The 18,377-nt window shown below is 38.2% G+C and overlaps 2 protein-coding genes across 2 annotated transcripts; both read left to right on the top strand.

The window, feature by feature from the left end:
• Nucleotides 1-346: 346 nt before the first annotated feature.
• Nucleotides 347-14,414, top strand: LOC145991251 (uncharacterized). Its single transcript, XM_083127210.1, has 2 exons — nucleotides 347-450; nucleotides 11,739-14,414. The coding sequence occupies exon 2, from the start codon at nucleotides 11,752-11,754 to the stop codon at nucleotides 14,269-14,271; it is 2,520 nt and encodes an 839-aa protein (XP_082983336.1). The 5' UTR covers nucleotides 347-450; nucleotides 11,739-11,751; the 3' UTR covers nucleotides 14,272-14,414.
• LOC145991884 (uncharacterized) lies at nucleotides 6,668-16,799 on the top strand (the record flags this gene model as incomplete). The annotated part of the gene is made up of 2 exons (XM_083127918.1): nucleotides 6,668-6,720; nucleotides 16,670-16,799. Coding segments are annotated over 2 exons (183 nt in total), but the record flags the coding sequence as incomplete, so codon positions are not given.
• Between the last annotated feature and the right edge of the window lie 1,578 nt (nucleotides 16,800-18,377).

The following is an 18,377-nucleotide window of genomic DNA, read 5'->3' as shown; positions in this document are numbered from 1 at the left end:
TTTCGTTCTTTTACCTCTCCCCCTCCTCTGTCTCTACAATTATCTTAATATATGCTATTTGATAACGACCCTTAAACATTACATAACACGATTGTCAACATAGGTATATTCCACTTCAGCACACATCATTTTTATTTCGATCTCCTCCTGGAAAATTTATCTGTGGGGGGCCATGAACTCCCATCACACCAGCCAGGGCCTACACAAGAGGTACAATGGTTCGTAACAGATGGTATCACGATTGAGTGTAGGTTTAATTTATCTACGTATGACCACGTAACTTGTCTCTAAGGACACGATATGATATCTATCAACTCAATTTTATCTGCTTGTCTTTGATAAGCTATCTGAAATTGCGCATTTCTTTCGCTTCACCTAATGTGGGACATAGGCTCGGGTGTGGAACGAAAATCATAGAAATCCTGGTGCCTCGTACTACATGTTTTAAAGGTAAGATTTACCATGTTTCATTATTTTGCTGAGACTTACATACAGAATTAACGCTGGGTGTATTCGTTTGATCTTAACCCACCTACACACACAATCCCTAAGTGATAGAAGCGTAAATCTCCATCCCGCTAAGAAGTTGAATTTTGCAGATTACATCATACGTGGTAATGTATTTTATTTCATATATCTTTGGAAAGAATTGTAGAGAGGGGACACAAACGCAAACAAACAGAGACAGAGGTAGAGAGGGGAGGGAGAAAATGAAAGAGGAAAAAAGGACAAAAAAAGGTTTGTGAAAATTTGCCCTAACTCCGCTTTCTCTAATCAGCACTGGATGTTGAAGTTGGATTCGAACCGTTGTGCAATGTGCGTTTGCTGGGGATCAAACCCGAGATGAACTGATTACAAGGCCACAGCCTTACAACTAAGCCATCTGTGTGCAGAGAGAGAGTAGATATTGACGCAACGAAAGAAACAGAGAAAAAGAAAGAGAAGAGAAGTAAAGAAAAGCATACATAAATAAAACCATTTAGTAAGAATGAAAGATAGAAATACATGTAGCACAAATGAGAGAAAGACAAGAATATGTGCAGCAACAATTGGAGAAAGAAAGAAATGTATATAGTAAGATTGAGACCTATCATTGCATTTAGTAAGAATGAAAGAAAGAAATGGATGATGTTAGAATGATAGAATAAAATAAAGGCATGCAGTACGAATGAGAGAGCAATAAATGCATGTAGTAAGAATGAGAGAAAGTGAAATGCATGTAGTAAGAATGAGAGAAAATGGTTTGGTTTGAGTTGGTGTTTTAAGTCCATTTTATGCACAGTAAGGCTAATCAGGACTGGACCTACAGTTTAAAGTGGGATCCGAACCACTTGTGCCTCCACCGGGGATCGAACCCGGGACCCCTTGATTACAAGGCAATGACGCTACCACTGCGCCATGGGGGAGGCCCCTAATGAGAGAAAATGAAATGCATGTAGTAAGAATGAGAGAAAGTGAAATGCATGTAGTAAGAATGAGAGAAAATGAAATACATGCAGTAAGAATGAGAGAAAGTAAGAAATTCATACAGAAAGAATGAGAGAAAGAAAGAAATTCATACAGAAGGAATGAGAGAAAATGAATGCATGTAGTAATAATGAGAGAAAATTAAATGCATGAAGTAATTATGAGAGAAAATAAGAAATTCATACAGAAAGAATGAGAGAAAGTAAGAAATTCATACAGAAAGAATGAGAGAAAGAAAGAAATTCATATAGAAAGAATGAGAGAAAATGAATGCATGTAGTAAGAATGAGAGAAAATGAAATGCATGTAGTAAGAATAAGAGAAAGTAAGAAATTCATACAGAAAGAATGAGAGAAAGAAAGAAATTCATACAGAAGGAATGAGAGAAAATGAATGCATGTAGTAATAATGAGAGAAAATTAAATGCATGGAGTAAGAATGAGAGAAAGTAAGAAATTCATACAGAAAGAATGAGAGAAATAAATAAATTCCTATAGAAAGAATGAGAGAAAATGAATGCATGTAGTAAGAATGAGAGAAAATGAAATGCATGCAGTAAGAATGAGAGAAAGAAAGAAATTCATACAGAAAGAATGAGAGAAAGAAAGAAATTCATACAGAAAGAATGAGAGAAAAAATGCATGTAGTAAGAATTAGAGAAAGAAAAAATAAATGCAGTAAGAATGAAAGATAGAAGCACATAAAATGTGGAAAAGACAAAGTGAACGACAATGGAGAAAGAAGTCGAGAAATTCACAATGGGGAAACGAAATGTTAGGTCGGGAGAGTGATAGCGAGGAGGAGAGAATAAATGAAAGAATGAGAGAGAGAGGGAGAGTGAATGAGAATACACACACAGTGGCAAAATCACTGAAATACCATAATAATACTCTATACAATCACTTTCCCACAAAGTAAGTGCCTAACCACACTTACAAATATTAATAGCCCTATTCTTTTACACGTACATCTCTCTCATCCAATAAGTTATTTTCGGACCACAGAAACGTACAGAGTGCATACAAACAACTGGTTTCAGTACCATTTTGTTGTTGGCTCGGCGCTACCAACATTCAAGAAAGCCAGTTTGGCTGCCTGAATGCTTGTAACGCAACATTGATCGCATTTGTGACGTTGCTTCCTGTCGTGGAATGGCGCTTGCCACTGTTACAAGGAACGAATATTCTGAGCAAAATAACATACTACCAAACGCATCATGTGTTGCAAAAAGTAGCTAGGAACATGTACCGGATGGGCAGAATCAAAGTTGCCCTACAGAACCCTTTGGAGCCCTTTCGAAGCAACGGATTGCTGTGAAACTTGGTATGGAGGCTACAGAGACCATGTGAAAGCGAATGCCGATAGAAAAAAAATAGTTCAAATTATCACCACCAGATGGAAATGGGAAGCTGCAATAACAACCAGAAGCCAGCCTGAAATAAGTGGGGGGGGGGGGGGGGCTAAAGATTTCGGAGTCGAATTCTCGAGGGTCTAACTTATACCGACTAAAAAGTATATACCTAATACTTTTCTACGGTATAATTTTAGCAGTGACAAATTTTACAGTCAGATACAAAGATAAATCACTGCATTTTGTTCCATCATACACAAAAGAACTTTTAGACACGGATGTTTCATGAAAAACTCAAAATGCTGACCAAGGCAGAAATTTATTTTATTTTAAAAAATAAAATAAACGTAACGTTTCAACCTTCTAGCAAGGTCTTCTTCAGACTCTGTACCAAGTACAAATGTAACAAGGTACAAAACAGGAAGATATATATACACAAAAATCACTCCCCTACAGACACGAGATTATTAGAAAGTTGTGTCTGGAACATTCCAGCAGGTGGTGGCCTTCCCTTGTCAACTGTACTTTCACCTGACAGGCGATGTAGTTACAAATTTCCTTTCATCTGGAAAGTGGTTGGACTCTTTTCTCATTCTCTTTTTCTTTTCTTTCTTCATTCCTCTTCCTTCTTCTCTCCTCTTTTGCTCTTGTCCTTTCCACTCTTTCTAACACCTTCTTCCTTTCTTTGATTATCTTCAGTCCCCCATTCCAGTTCATTGTGTCTTCTTCTCCTTTCATCTCTATTTCCTTGGCCTCCTTCCATTTTCTCACTAGTATTCTCTTCTTCCTTCCTATCTGCTTAGCCTCATCCCACTCTATGTCACGTCCTGTTTCTCTCGTGTGTTTAAATATCACATTTCTCTCTCTCTCTCTCTTAAGTCATACATCATCCCTATGTTCTCTCAACCTGTATTTCAGCCTCTTTTTTGTTTCTCCTATGTACACACTCTGACATTCTTTAAACTTCACTTCGTAGATAATCCCTTCCTCTTCCTCTTCTCTGTTTTCCTTTTTCTTGTTTGCATCATCATGGAAATAAGGCTTAATGGTGTTATAATTTGATGTTTCATGTCAAGTAAAATGCAATAATTGAGGACTAAAATTGGTAAACGTTGTAAGTGCCAAAAGCGAAAGTGTTGGGAAATCGCATCGTTCCGCACATCAGCCCGTAGGAACGTGCACACTAGTGACCTCTTTACACGCCCTTTGAACTACTTAGAGGGCTACCAGCCACATTATAAAGCATGGCACATTTCACAGTTTAACGTGGAAAACGGTGTTTGAATTATTGTGGCACTTACAGCGTTTACCAATTTTAGTCTTCAATTATATTGTTTTTACTTCCAAAGACATTTTTGAGTGGAACAATATCACAGACTTACTATACTATTCATATGAACAGTACAAAGCTACGGATAAATATAAACATAACACTATTTCTATGTAAAGAGTTTTAGTACTCTTTTATGCTAAAATGAGTAAATGAACCACATCAAGAAACTACGATAAGATACTTCTGTTTTCATGAGCAGCTACAACCTTGCTTAAATCCAAGGATGTTGCAAGCTGTTTCTCAAAGGACAGAATAGATAAAGCACTCAACCTCTCGTTACCAGTTCGATTACGAAGGTAACACTTGATTTGCCGCAAGCAGCCGTAAGGGGGGGGGGGGGTATGCACGTTTCAATATCACGAAGCTTATAAACTTTTTTTTTCGGTAATTTTCAATATTTCAGCAATTGCAAGGAAGTGCTGAAATATTCCTAGTTCCTTTCTACCTCATAGTGTGCCATATAACTCGCAAATTGTCCAAATCACAACAGGGAGCGGCAAGAGATTGTAGCTTTTCGTGCTTCAGAAAAGTGGCACTAACTTAATAACGCAGGCATCAAATAAACGTCTTCACACTTGAATAGAAAATGTGTCAATGATACTACTTTCTCTGCTGCCATGATGAAATATCTTACGTTTCTTGTTCAACGACTGGAATTCAGAGCTTAGGGATAAAAACAGGAAGGATGCGGGAAATACCGTTCGCTTAAGAGGTGCCACTCTCAAGGAACAAAAATATTTGCGCTACAAATTCACCTCCATTAGGAGACAAATATATTGACATAAAATAAATTAATATAGGTGCAACCCTTGCACTGAGCATCTTGATTAGTGAAAATAACTGCTGAAGATTATAATTTTATTCTACAATATATTATACTGATCAGAATTGGATCAAAGATTGATCCAATTCTGATTCTCCTGCACGGATAGCACTATGACGGTACTGCAGATATTGTTTTCTAACCTCACAAATAATAATTAATTAAGAAGTAGGACTAAGACCGCAATAAAGTTGTTCAAGCATGCTGATTTTCACACCGAATTGCAATGATAAGTTGATTGGACTTGTATTAAGGTCCACAATATGCACAGAGCGCTACAGTTTCTAGTGAAATCCGAACCACTTATTGAAGTGTTACCTCCACCGGATATGGAACCCGGGACACCTTGATATCAGCTTTATCGCTAGACTATCGGGTCTGGGAGCCCTATTTTGTTTGATTCTCTATCATCGTATGTGTTCCTCTCGAATATTTGCAGCCATACGAAGAAACCAATGAGAGAACATCGCTAACACTGACGCAGTTGTCGGTACTCGAATGAGGAACTAACAAACAGAAATAGACATAACGCTTCTTTAGATTTTGAACGTCGTGTTCTACTTATTCATGTAAAATTTATTTGTCATACCTGCTATACCTATTCAGAAACTGTATATGCCAACAATCTAAGAATAATTTCACAGCCACTGAATACATCCACCTACTAGACAGGTAGCAGATTTCATAACAAGTTTGGCGACTCGATTGGCCAATTACTTAGTATCAAATAAATGATCAGTGGCCACTGTTATCCAGGCATATCTGCAGCTGTTCTCTCCCCTATTTAATTTTACAACACATCATAAATAAGGTAACCTTGCGATCTAAGCAAACTAGAAAATGCTTCCCCCCCCCCCCCCAATGTAGCGCCATCCCTGGGAGCCGGATATGCAAAACTTTACATCAATGGTCATCAATGGTCGCACGAAGGGTTTCCCGCGATGATGTTCACTGTGCACCACATTTCAGCGCCACATTTCCACCTGGTGGTGAAAATTTGAACCTCTATACTCAGTATCAGCGCAATCTGTTGCTTCAAACGGGCTGCAAAGGGCTGTGAGTAGCATAACTAAAGAAAAGGAAATCCTGGTAGAACTAGTTCTGTTTCACAAAAATCTACATCTTACATCAATGGTACTATTTCTAAACAGACCACTTAATTATCTTGGTATAAATACATATCCACACACACAAACACACATTCTTTGTCTACAGAGTGTCCCAAAATAGAGTTTGCACTATTTGAACCTTAACAATGGGAACACTAATAACAGCAAATATGAACTTTCTTGCTTGCCACATACCTTAAAGTTATAGATGTTCATTGGCAGTAATACTTTGTCTGCAATGCTACAGAACATATCGTCAAATCAACAGCAGTTATGGTTTCCACAGTCATCCAGTGACCATGACTTTCTAGAGTATACATCGTTCTTCAGTTTCCCAGAGATAGAAATCTAACGGTGTTAAATTAGGAGAATCTAGTTGATTATTTTACACTTGTTACATTGCTCAAAAGAAAATGTGCTCACTTCTCACACTTTGGTACACACATGCCTACCGCCTGGTGGGCCGTGATGGAACTAAAAACAACAGAATAACTACACACGCACACTCAATGTAGATATTGCAGCTTCAAATACAAAAAGTTCATCCAAGTTATCTTTAATAGTTTCTCTGTTAATAACATTCAAACGTCAAAAAATCTCCACATGTTATTTCCAGTGTTATATCCAGTGACGTGCGGTGACGTCGACACTTGGAGGAGCAGTCAGTTGCGTGCTCAAGGGGGTGGGGTAGTTGGTGTGGGTCACACCCCTACCCCCCTTTAGGGCCCAGTATTCTTAAAAAAAGAATGCCAATAACAGGAAAAGATTGCTAAATGATGAATGAGTACTAACAAAAAGTACACGTAACCCCCCCCCTTATATTCGAAAATAAAAAACGATTTGATTTGACTACTAAGCCAGAGATCCTGGGTTCGAATCTCGGCTTGGGCGAGATTTGTGAGATTTGTGTGTGTCCCTTCATCAATTTTATCGTATCATCTTCGCGATTAGCCAAAAGTGGCGGAAAAGCGAAGTAAAATAAATCAAATCAAGCAATCAATTAATGATTTGATTTAATTTTTGTTACTTAGCGTTGCCTTTTTGTCACATTTGGTTAATTGCAAAGATGATACGATAAAATTAATGAAGGGACAAACACACAGAATATCCATGCCCAGGTCGGGGTTCAAACCCAGAACTCCTGGTGTCGTAGCGCGTTCTGATAACCACTCCCCACGGTTGGTTGATTTGGTGTTTTAAGTACACTTTATGCACAGAAACAAAACACACTTTTTTGTAGTTTCTTCAATAATATTCATTTGGCTTTTTGAGATCTAAGATAAATTTTTCATTACAAATTATTTCATTATTCACTGCAGAGTACAACACATAGGACAAGAATGCGCACTCATCAAGGGTTTGAATCCTGGTCTGGATGTTCATATGAGGTCCCTTCATCAATTTCATCATATCATCACTCATCCTCATTTTCGCGATAACCAAACTGTGGCAGAAAAGCGAAGTAAAATAAACCAACCAACAACAATATGAACACGCGTTCTCTTGCCCAAATGAATACATCTGTATTTATGACTGTTAGAGGCCAAGAGTAGTATATTTAAATAAAACACTACTAAAACGAGAGTCAGAGAGAGCCTGAGCACATATTTGTAATTTAATCATTATATATTCCATATTTGAGAAAAAAGAAAAAGAAAGAAAGCATAACATTATTGTCTGCACATAACACGTTTCCATTTCATAAATAATAAAACTACATCCCATATTATACATACATATTGTACAACGTGTAAAAGGTTGTGTAAATACAGAGAACATAAGTACTGCAGAAAATTTTACCCTGAGTTCTTTAGGGGATTTACAATAAATCTATGAGAAATCTATCCCCTATCTGTCCTATAGGAGATATACTGGAGGACCTGAAAGCCTGGGCTTTCAACCATTGCAGCGGGGGGTGAGGGGCAAGGGAGGTAGAGGTAGAAATCTTACTTTTTCCTTCGGGCGGCCGTTTCTACCTGGAAACTTGTCAGGCGGAGGAAGAGCGAGCTAGGGCAGCTTTGACAGCTTTGCCCGCGGATCACACCGATGGACGAGAAGCGCGTGGAAAAGGAAGTGTTGGATATGAACTGTGACTTTAACAAGACAATAAATATTGTGACTTGTATATAATTCGAGATGTGAGATTGATTGATCTATCTCTGCTAGACTAGCTACTCCTCAGTGCATGTCACTGGTTGTATCTTATCATACGCTTACAGTCTATTTTATGATACTGTCAGAAAAGAAATTCTAGATCAGCCTCTGGGGAGCAACGTCACAGATGCGATCAAATGTTATGTTGGGTTGCAAACATACAGGTGGCGAAACGACCTCTCTTGAACGTTCATGGCGAAACAACGCACCAATGACAAAATGTTGGGGCTACTGAAACCAATTGTGCGTTTCGATGGTCTATGAGCATCATTGAACATTGAATATAGGTATATACTGGTATGAAACATATGGACAAGATACTTAAAGAGAAATTGAAAGAATAAAAATATTTAAACAAAAATATCGGAGTTTATTTGAAGAAACGCATCGCTTAAGCTTTATCAAACTGTAAACAGACTGTACTAAAACTTATCACTAAGCGGTAGTTATTCAAATATAGAGGATGACATAAAGTGACAGATAGATAGAGTTTGCACTGTTGCCACATCTTCTCACAACTATATCTGTTTGGAGATTTTCGTCGATGCACATTCTGGACTTGCAACCTTCGTAACATACGTGAAACAAAAATATCATTAATATATTTGTTTTGAAAGTTCATGAATGAGTATGTGTATATCCCTTTGGAGAGAGGCTTGACGGATACACTAGGCAACACTGCGTAGTGAACGTTGCCAAATATTACTGGAAAACCTACGTACTCTCTTCAGGAGTGCACTTAATTTCATTGTCAAAATTATATAACAATAATGCCATCGTTAAAAAATAAATATCTGCGGATGTCTGTTAAAAGTTAATGGGATGAATTGAGGATTGTGAAAATACCTGGGTTGATTCCGAAGGTTTCCTCGGTAAAGTTGAACTAAACTTATCGTAATAGAAATCAGAAAGTTGTCATTGATTAATGAGGTGGTATTTCCCTGCCACTTTCCGTAATTTAAGATATCCGACCAATACAGGTCTCTGATGTGTTACGTAGACTCAGTCGTCGTATCGTGGAATTCACACATGACGCATTAGGGCAATTCAATTGTGACGGGTGCGACATTCAGACAAAATTTACATTCATTTCTTAATTATCTTCTTAGCACCTTCAAATATGTAACTATGAATTCATGTAATTTGATTTTCCTTGATGAAAGTTGTTCAATTTCAGAATATTCCTTCCCATCTAAATTTTCAGCTACAGAAAATACATTTCTTTTTGTAATTGTGAAACTTCTGAGCAGTGCCGGATGTACAAGCCGCAAAACCCGCAGTGCCGGGAGACAAGTAAGCCTTTAGGGAGCACTCAGCCATTGCCATAGTTGAGGGTTCATATGTGCGTTTGTAAAAAAATAAACGTACGTAGTTACTCAGAGGTACAGAAACGAATGCAATATATATACAGGTAAAGGTAAAGTTAAACTTCCCTCTGCATATAGCACCGTGCCATGAAGGCAGATTCAGGGTATGTTGGGGGTAGGGTCCCAAATATTTTCCATGTGATCAGCACCACGCTCCGGCCGCCTTTACCCCCCTGGTACGTACCATTTGATTTGATGCGTGGGTGGGCCCTAGGGCTGCTTTATGCAGGGACAAAGCCGGTAAAATTCCGACCTTAGATCAGCCTCTCCCTCGTGGCAGTCTGACTAAACAGTCAAATCAGGCTAAAATTTTGCGATAAATGCAGATGAAGTTATCTTCAACCTATCTTTAGACAGGATGAAGTTATGACTGCATGATTGTAACAAATGTATCATTTCTCAGGTTGAGAAAACAGTGTCATACATATATCACATCATCATGCGGGGACGCCATGGGGACCCAACCCCCTTCAGTTGTCGCCTCCCCCTCCTATAGGGGGCCAAATGTGTAACTTTCAACAAATTACATAACTTTTGCACACAGAAACTTTGCACGCAACAGGTGGGAATTTACGGAAGATTGTGCTCTAAAATGGGTGTCTTTCTTGTGCTTGTGCGTTTACTATTTCAGTATTTTCTTTTTCAAACCGACAATGAATTAAGAGAAACACATGGTATATTATGAATGAGTATGTGCGAGAATAGATGAAGAAGATGGGAATACCTTAGTGTTCAGGCTCTTGAATGAGCCAGTCCATTGCAAAATAGGCACCTTTATTTCCCTTCGCAAAAGTCAAGCGGATGTTGAAGATATTCTGCTTTCAATATGCCACTGTTCTATATAATCAGGATTAGTATTTCTTACATGTACCTGTAAACATGTGTGTGCTACGTATTACTGCATTGATGTGGTTGAAAGTTGCAATGTTACATATGTATACCAATGCTTAACCAACATTCAAAACAACAGGTATATGTATGTGTGTGTGTGTAGGCGGCTTAAGGGCAGGGCAATCCAAGCGATTGCGTGGAGCACCTCTCTCGACGACGCCAGATCGAGGTGTCCCGATTTGGTAGAGCCAAATCCTTATTTCCGATTATATAAATGTGGATATTTGTTTTATAAAGAGTTGGATTTGTGTAGAGAAAAATTAATTGAAGTAACTTCTCAATGACAAATGTATATTGCAAATCATGTAGCAATTTAAGCTAAGATAGTACTGTTATTTTGTTATCAACCTACATATATATGAGTTCTTTGTAAATCCGGCACTACTTCTGAGACTTGACTGTAGGACCTTCCTCGGTCTTTCAGAAAACTGTGAAATACTGGTTTACTGAAACAATATTATTTTATTACCACAAAGCAAACTTTACTCAACATTGAGATGCTTTTAGTTTCTAAAAATATTACTACACACTTCTTTTTGTAAACATTTTTGCCTGTGACGGGTGTAATACCATGCACAATATTTACTTTCTAGGAATGCAAAGGCTATGAAAAATTATCATAAATATATTCTACTAACTAAGGTTTGCTTCAGAAATGAAGTAGCAATGCAGTACTTCACAGCTTAAGTTTTAGAAACAATAGATGAGACAATTAGAACGAAATTAGAATTAATGAAGGATCATATGGCGTAATACTACATTATAATGAAACTGAATTAAGTGGAAACACCACATACAAATCCCACTTCTACTATATAAGGTAATAAGTTTGAAACAATATGTTATATAAAATACATGAAGAAACTAATGTTTGTGTTAATAATTCTAAATACTGCATAGTTTTGCCCTTTAATTTCATACATAATAAGTGATACTTTGAATAAAAATAAAATTAAACTTGTTTGTCCACTTTCACATGCAATGGCTCTTTATGTATATTCTATAACGTTCAACCAATTACTAGGATAATATTATTAGTTGATTCTAGCTACATGAACGCAATAAGACATCTGATTCTTAACATGACAGTTAAAATGTAGATATTATTTATGGGTTTACCCGATTATACGAATTATTCATGTTATGATTTATAAAGCCACATAACATATTTACAATCATAATTTGTTTCGGTTCATGAAGAAGAATGCAATTTCCATAACATTCAACCTTATTCTCTTTCTAGATTCCTGCCCATTATGAATTTACCAGTGGATACCAGCCTGCATCTGGTATGTTTGGCTGCAGTGTTATGTACATTAACAATATCGGTGACTGCTGGTTCGTGCCCTGGTGAGTGCAGCATAACAATGGTTGAAAATCGAACAGTAGCTAATTGCTCAAGTCTAGGACTGGACTGCCTGCCATCTTCATTATCAACCAGTGTTCTCGTACTAGACTTGTCGAAGAATCCAATTTTCAACTTTACTGACAACATATTCAGCGAATCGTCCTTAACCCAATTGGAGGAGATCTATTTGTCCGACCATACAGTGGATGATATACAGACCAATGCATTCGCATCACTCAAAAATCTTCTAGTTGTTGATTTATCGCACAACAGACTAAAAACTGTACATCCTGACATCTTTGCGGACAATTCCAATATAAAGAAAGTTAGCTTCAGGAACAACGTTCTTCTTAAGTTGCCTGACACCGGATCTTTTCTAAACGCACCATCTATTCAAGATCTGGATCTTGGTTTCTGTAATGTACGTGGCCTTCAGCCCCAACTATTTTCTCACCTATCCGACATCACTCATCTCAATTTGGGAGGAAATGCGCTAGGAACGATAGAGAAAACGCACTTCAGCTTACTGCCTAAGCTACAGTACCTTGATTTGTCTAGCAATCTTCTGCAGAAATTCGACAACACTATATTCAGCGGGCATCGGGAATTGAAAACCCTCATCTTCAGGAACAACATCCAAATGAACTACTCTCTTGTTCAAGAAGATGAACACTTATGGTACGAACCGCCTAGATCAATGTCGAGAGGAACGATAAATAACCCAAGCAACGACACAGTCTTCCTCAAATCTGATTCGTTAGAAGTATTGGACATCAGTGGATGCTTCAGTCATAAATTACCTACCTATTCATTCCTCTGCGGTACACCCAATCTGCGAATTTTGAACTTAAGCCATAATTCCTTGATAAGAGTGGAAGGAGGCCATTTCTCTTGCTTGAAAGAACTTGAAGAAGTTTATCTAACCTCCAGCAACTTATTCACGCTCTATCCTGACACTTTCAAAAACAACTCAAAGCTCTCGAAGTTGCTCATCAACCAAAATAGATGGAGTTCTATGAAATACGACAGCACCATACTTTACGATCTTTCTTCCTTAAAGTACTTAGATATAAGCACGGACTGGCTGAACAGAATGCGATCAAACGTCTTCAGCAAATTGCAAAACCTCACCTTTTTAAACATGTCATCAAATAATTTGGCATCAAATAATTTGGAACCATTTAACAGCGATATGTTCACGTATCTCAAAGACATAGAAGTTATTGATATTTCTCTATGCAAGATTTCAAGGATACCTGAGGATGCTTTTCAAGATAATGATAAACTGACGGAACTATACCTGAGGTACAATCCTCTAGGGAATTCAACCCTACGACTTAATATTCCCACCTTAAAGGTTCTAGATCTTAGGTCATGTTCCTTCATGGAAATATCAGCAAATTCATTCACAGGGCTTCAAAAACTGACGAAATTGTATTTGGGGGGAAATTCATTAATTGAATTCAAAAAGGATTCTCTGAAACATCTTGAAAATCTTGAATATCTTGATTTATCATACTGCGAGCTGATGCATATTGATCCAGATTCCTTCTCGAAAAATCCAAAACTGACATATTTATCCCTTCAAGGGAATGCACTTCATGCCTTACATCAAGGCATCTCCATTATAAATTCACCCACGATAACTACGTTAGACCTCAGTATGTGTAATATACCTCACTTGCTACCGGATACTTTTGCCAATGTCACAAACCTTGAAGCTCTTCATCTGAATAACAACGAGCTATCCAGTTTGAACGTGTCTGTTATGAGCAAGTTAGCCAACTTGACTGAACTTCAGCTGTTTGGAAATCCTTGGCGCTGTGACTGCGCTCTGAAGGACCTTAGATATTGGACACTGTCACGGAAAATCAAGCAAAGAAGACTGACAATATGTGAGTCTCCACCAGATATGATTGGTTGGTCATGGGCAGAAGCTGGTGACGAAACTTGTGACCCATCGCTTCCCAAGAATTGCAAAGAAGGTGGCGTGGATCTTCCATCAGACTATCCCACAACTGCTACCCAGGGATCGCAACCAATTGCCACGGGATCTTCAGTGCAAAACAAGGACATGAAGCCCTCAACACAACCCGTAGACAAAAGAACATCCAAACCAACAAGCCCCAAGCCGAATATCATCATAAGTTCAGCAACTGCAAGCCCTAAGAACACCACAACCTCTACTGTAGACAAATCCAAGCCCAAACTAAAGGACGTGATGGATATTATTGGTAACAACAGAGATCAAAGTTCTGCAACATACAGCTCCTTGATAGGAAGAGGTATTGCAGCAGGTTTCTTTGCCTTCGTGTGTATAGCTGTTGCAGGATTTGCTCTTTACAGTTTTGTCAGCAGACGGTACTTTCCATCTAGACCAAACAGTTTGGACTACGATCGTACTCTTCAGATTGAAGAAACCTACTAGTAAACATGTATTACGTTTAGTGTCATTGTGTTTCATAAATTGTGTGAATGTTATACTTTTAAGCATCTGAGTCATTCCACATAAAACCTTTCTGAAACTTATAATTGCTTTGTATATTTTCTCAACATAATCGCAATTAAATGTAATTTTTAAATCCAAGAATTGAAGTTTGAATCTGAATTTTCTGTAACTTTTCAGCGTAGTTACAAATCCTAAAGGAACTTTCCTCAAAGATAGTTTATTATGTTCTGATAGATTAATGGTTTCTGGAACTACAGTTAAAACAGGAATCCGAGCCAATGTGTAATGTACTTCCACTGGGAATTGAACACGGACCTCTTGATTACAAGGTGAGAACCATACTCGCGAGACTAAGAGTTGTCAGGGAGACTGTGTGTACACGACATTAATTTCAAAGTTAATGTATTGAGTAATAGGTTAGGTTGAAATGTGTTCCCATCCGGAATCAAATTCAGGAATAGCTGTTTGCAAAGCAACAGCTTTAACTTCTCAACTGTTAGTTCATATATTACACAGCATCATATCAGGGAGCTGAAAACGTGTTTGCGCCTACCATCAAACGAATACAATATATTTTTTTCTGTAATTATGAGGTAAAACTTCTGTTTCAGCACACGGATTGAATATCAAAGTAGAAGAGAATAAATTTGGCAATGGGAAGCCTTCTACCCTCCCCCCTCGAGCACTGAGTGTGTGAAGGCTGAAGAGTCATATGAGGATCTCTTAATGACATGATATGCTATCTAAGGCTATCATTTAATCTTTTTTTATTCTGATAAGATGTCCAGAAGTGTACATTCATATCATCGTATCTCGTATACTCTGCTCGGTCGAACAAAACGATAGAAATCTTGGTTAATGTTTCTGGAAGTAAGACTTAGTACAATTAGCTGTCGGTCCTTTAGAGGGGGCTAGCGTCCATCCACATAACTACTCAAGAGTAGTGTCATTTTGATATGTAAATTTACTCTACAAGAAGACGTTGTTGACACTGACTGTTATTGGATATAACAATGTATCTTAGTCGAACGTAGAAATGTTAACATTGAAATTTGTTCATTACCGGTGAGATTCTTGAATGTGCATTGAACAGACAATTAGCTTTGTACCACTAAAGTTTGTGGCTTTTTTTAATCTGAAACTCTTAAGAGTTTAGAGAAAAAGTTGTAAGAAAAAAAGTTTGCTTTGGAATATCTTTTAAAAAACAAAGAATAAGTAAAAAAGGTTAAACCACTAAAAAGCTGGAAGCCAAGATCTCTGTTTCTGGGAGCCATTTTCTAATGCGGCGGCCCCAAGTGTATAAAAACGATGCCACAACGCTCTACATCAGTAACGAGCTACAAATAATAAACATACCAAAGCCATATGTTTACACATATAAGGTAACGTAAATGTAAAGTTCGCCGTGCATATAGCACCGTGAAGGCCCATTGGTGGATGTGGGGGTAGGACCCAGGTAGGGTAGAAAAAATGCATTCAGATCGCTCGAAAATATCCTAGCTATTGATTTATCGCACAACAGACTACAAACTGTACACCCTGATATATTTGTGGAAAACTCTAAGTTACGAAAGGTCAATTTCAGGAACAATTTTCGTCTCAAGATGCCTGATACAGATTCTTTTCTCAACGCTCCATCTATCGAACATCAGCACCTCAGTTTCTGCAACATACAAGAACTTCAACCTCAACTCTTTTCTCAGTTATTCGGTATCACTCATCTCAGTTTAGAACGAAATGTGCTGAGAACGATAGAAAAGGTTCACTTCAGTTTACTGACCAAGTTAGAATACCTTGATTTGTGTAGCAATCTTATGCAGACGTTAGACAACACCCTGTTCAGCGACCATCTAAACTTTAAGACTCTCATCTTTAGGAACAATTTTCCACACGAACTTCTCTGCTTTTCAGGAAGTGAAAGATTCCTCCCGGTACTCATTCAGGATCCCAGAAATCAGTCACATATTCCTCAAATCTGATTCTTTGGAAATGTTGGATATCAGCAATTTATTTACCAATACATATATCCTTGTAAGTTCGAAATTCTTATGTGGTACACCAAAATTGCGAATATTGAACCTAAGCTATAATCGACTGCTGCTGCTTAAAATGGACCATTTATTTTGTTTGTGAGAACTTGAAGAAATTTACTTTACCGGGTGTTGGGTTTTCACATTTTACTCAGACACATTTAAGAACAATTCAAAACTCTGGAAGTTGGTTATTAACGAGGAAGGAGAGAATTTTCGTCACACATTTCAATATTCCTTCATTAACTTACTTAGACGCAAGTCACGTTTACACGACTAGAATGGAATCAAGCTCAGATCCCTTCAACAAACTGAAAAAACCTGACCTTCCTAAACATATCAAGAAGCAATATAGGACAATCAAACACTACGTTCATCAATCTCCAAGACTTAGAAATTATTGACATTTCTTCATGCAAGATATCAAATTTATATACGAACGCTTTTAAAGGAAATGAGAAGCTTAAGGAGTTATAACGTGCGTTCATTTCGATCTTCAGCCGAGAGATCGGGAGAAGCTTGGCGGGCGGCGCTGACGGAGATGCCGACATTTGCGGCCTGTAATCCCCGCTTATTCTTATGGACATGTGCAGACATTTATATAAATATTGCAAAACAAGCACTAACCTGTGTTATAACACGCAAACGTTCTTCTGTAATTCATCACACAAATAAATACGCTTTAGAAACGATGTTAAGAGCCACAGATAATAAAACATTTTAATCATAGTTTTGACCAGTAACGTCCTGCTTAAGTTTATATCCTTGCAAGAGTTTTGTGTCGACGGGGATCGTTTGGAGGTTTCGAATGCGCAACACTGTATCAAGATTACGCTGCATACGAAACCGTTAAAAGTCAATGGTGTTCGTGAGCTTCCTTGCAATCCGAAATCACCGAGCTCGAGTTTTTTGTTCCTTCGCGACTAGATGAAGACAGAGCTGTGAATATAGTGGAGAGCAGATGTAAACCAAGAGGGTGTTAATTTCGTACTGTGCGCAAGAGTGTTATTCTTGGTTACTTGCTGTTACTTGTTTGTGTTATTGCAGTGTGTATGTGTGTTGTGTCAGTGAGACGATTGGGATGCCAGCCGCAAGGTTCACGTTACCGGGGGGGGGGGGGGGGGCTGATAAGTTCTCGGCCCGACCCAAAAGGACTTTAGCTACAGTCACGAAAGTTTCAAGCTATTCAACGTATTCTCCCCGAAGGTCTACACACTTGGCACTTTGTTGCTCCAACTTCTCTAACCCCTCTAAAAAAGAAAAAAAAGAAGATTTATCCTCGTCTGCAAAAAAGTGTTCGGCAGCTGCTATAACCTCGCTATCACTTATAAATTTCTGTTGTTATCAGATAATGAGAGAGAATATGGGTATTTTCAACAAGATTCGGCCACAGCCCATACCGGCGCTGATTCTTTGGACGCTATAAGGGAGGTTTTTGATGACAGAATAATTTTTAGAGGTTTATGACCTTCACGTTCGCCAGATCTTACCGCATGTGACTATTATTTGTGGGGAACCTTAAAAAATAGTCTACCAAAATAACCCTCGTAGCATCGACGAACTAAAAGACAATATAAGGGCAGAACTTGGAAGAATTACGGAAGAAGAACTTTTGCGTGTGTATCAAAATTTCATCAAACGATGCCAGGAATGTGTGAATGTAGGTGGACATCGCTTTGAACAACTCTTATAACACAGGTTAGTGCTCGTTTTGCAATATTTATATAAGTGTCTGCATATATCCATAAAAATAAGCGGGCATTGCAGGCCGGAAATGTCGGCATCTCCGTCAGCGCCGCCCGCCACGCTTCTCCCGATCTCTCGGCTGAAGATCGAAATGAACGCACGGTATTTAGCAAACAATCCTCTAGTAAACTCCTCCCTTAGCTTACGAATTCCGTCTCTAGAGGTTTTAGATCTTAGTTCGTGTTCCTTGATGGAAATATCTGCCAATTCGTTCACAGTCCTTCAGAAACTTAGAAAACTTTACTTGAGAAGAAATTATTTTATTGATTTCTTGAAGGACACTCTGAAACATCTTGAAAACTTAGAATA

Source organism: Lepisma saccharinum, chromosome 8 (assembly GCF_977018435.1).
Source record: "Lepisma saccharinum chromosome 8, izLepSacc3.1, whole genome shotgun sequence".
NCBI classification, from domain to species: domain Eukaryota; kingdom Metazoa; phylum Arthropoda; class Insecta; order Zygentoma; family Lepismatidae; genus Lepisma; species Lepisma saccharinum.
This window is presented reverse-complemented; position numbering and strand designations above follow the sequence as displayed.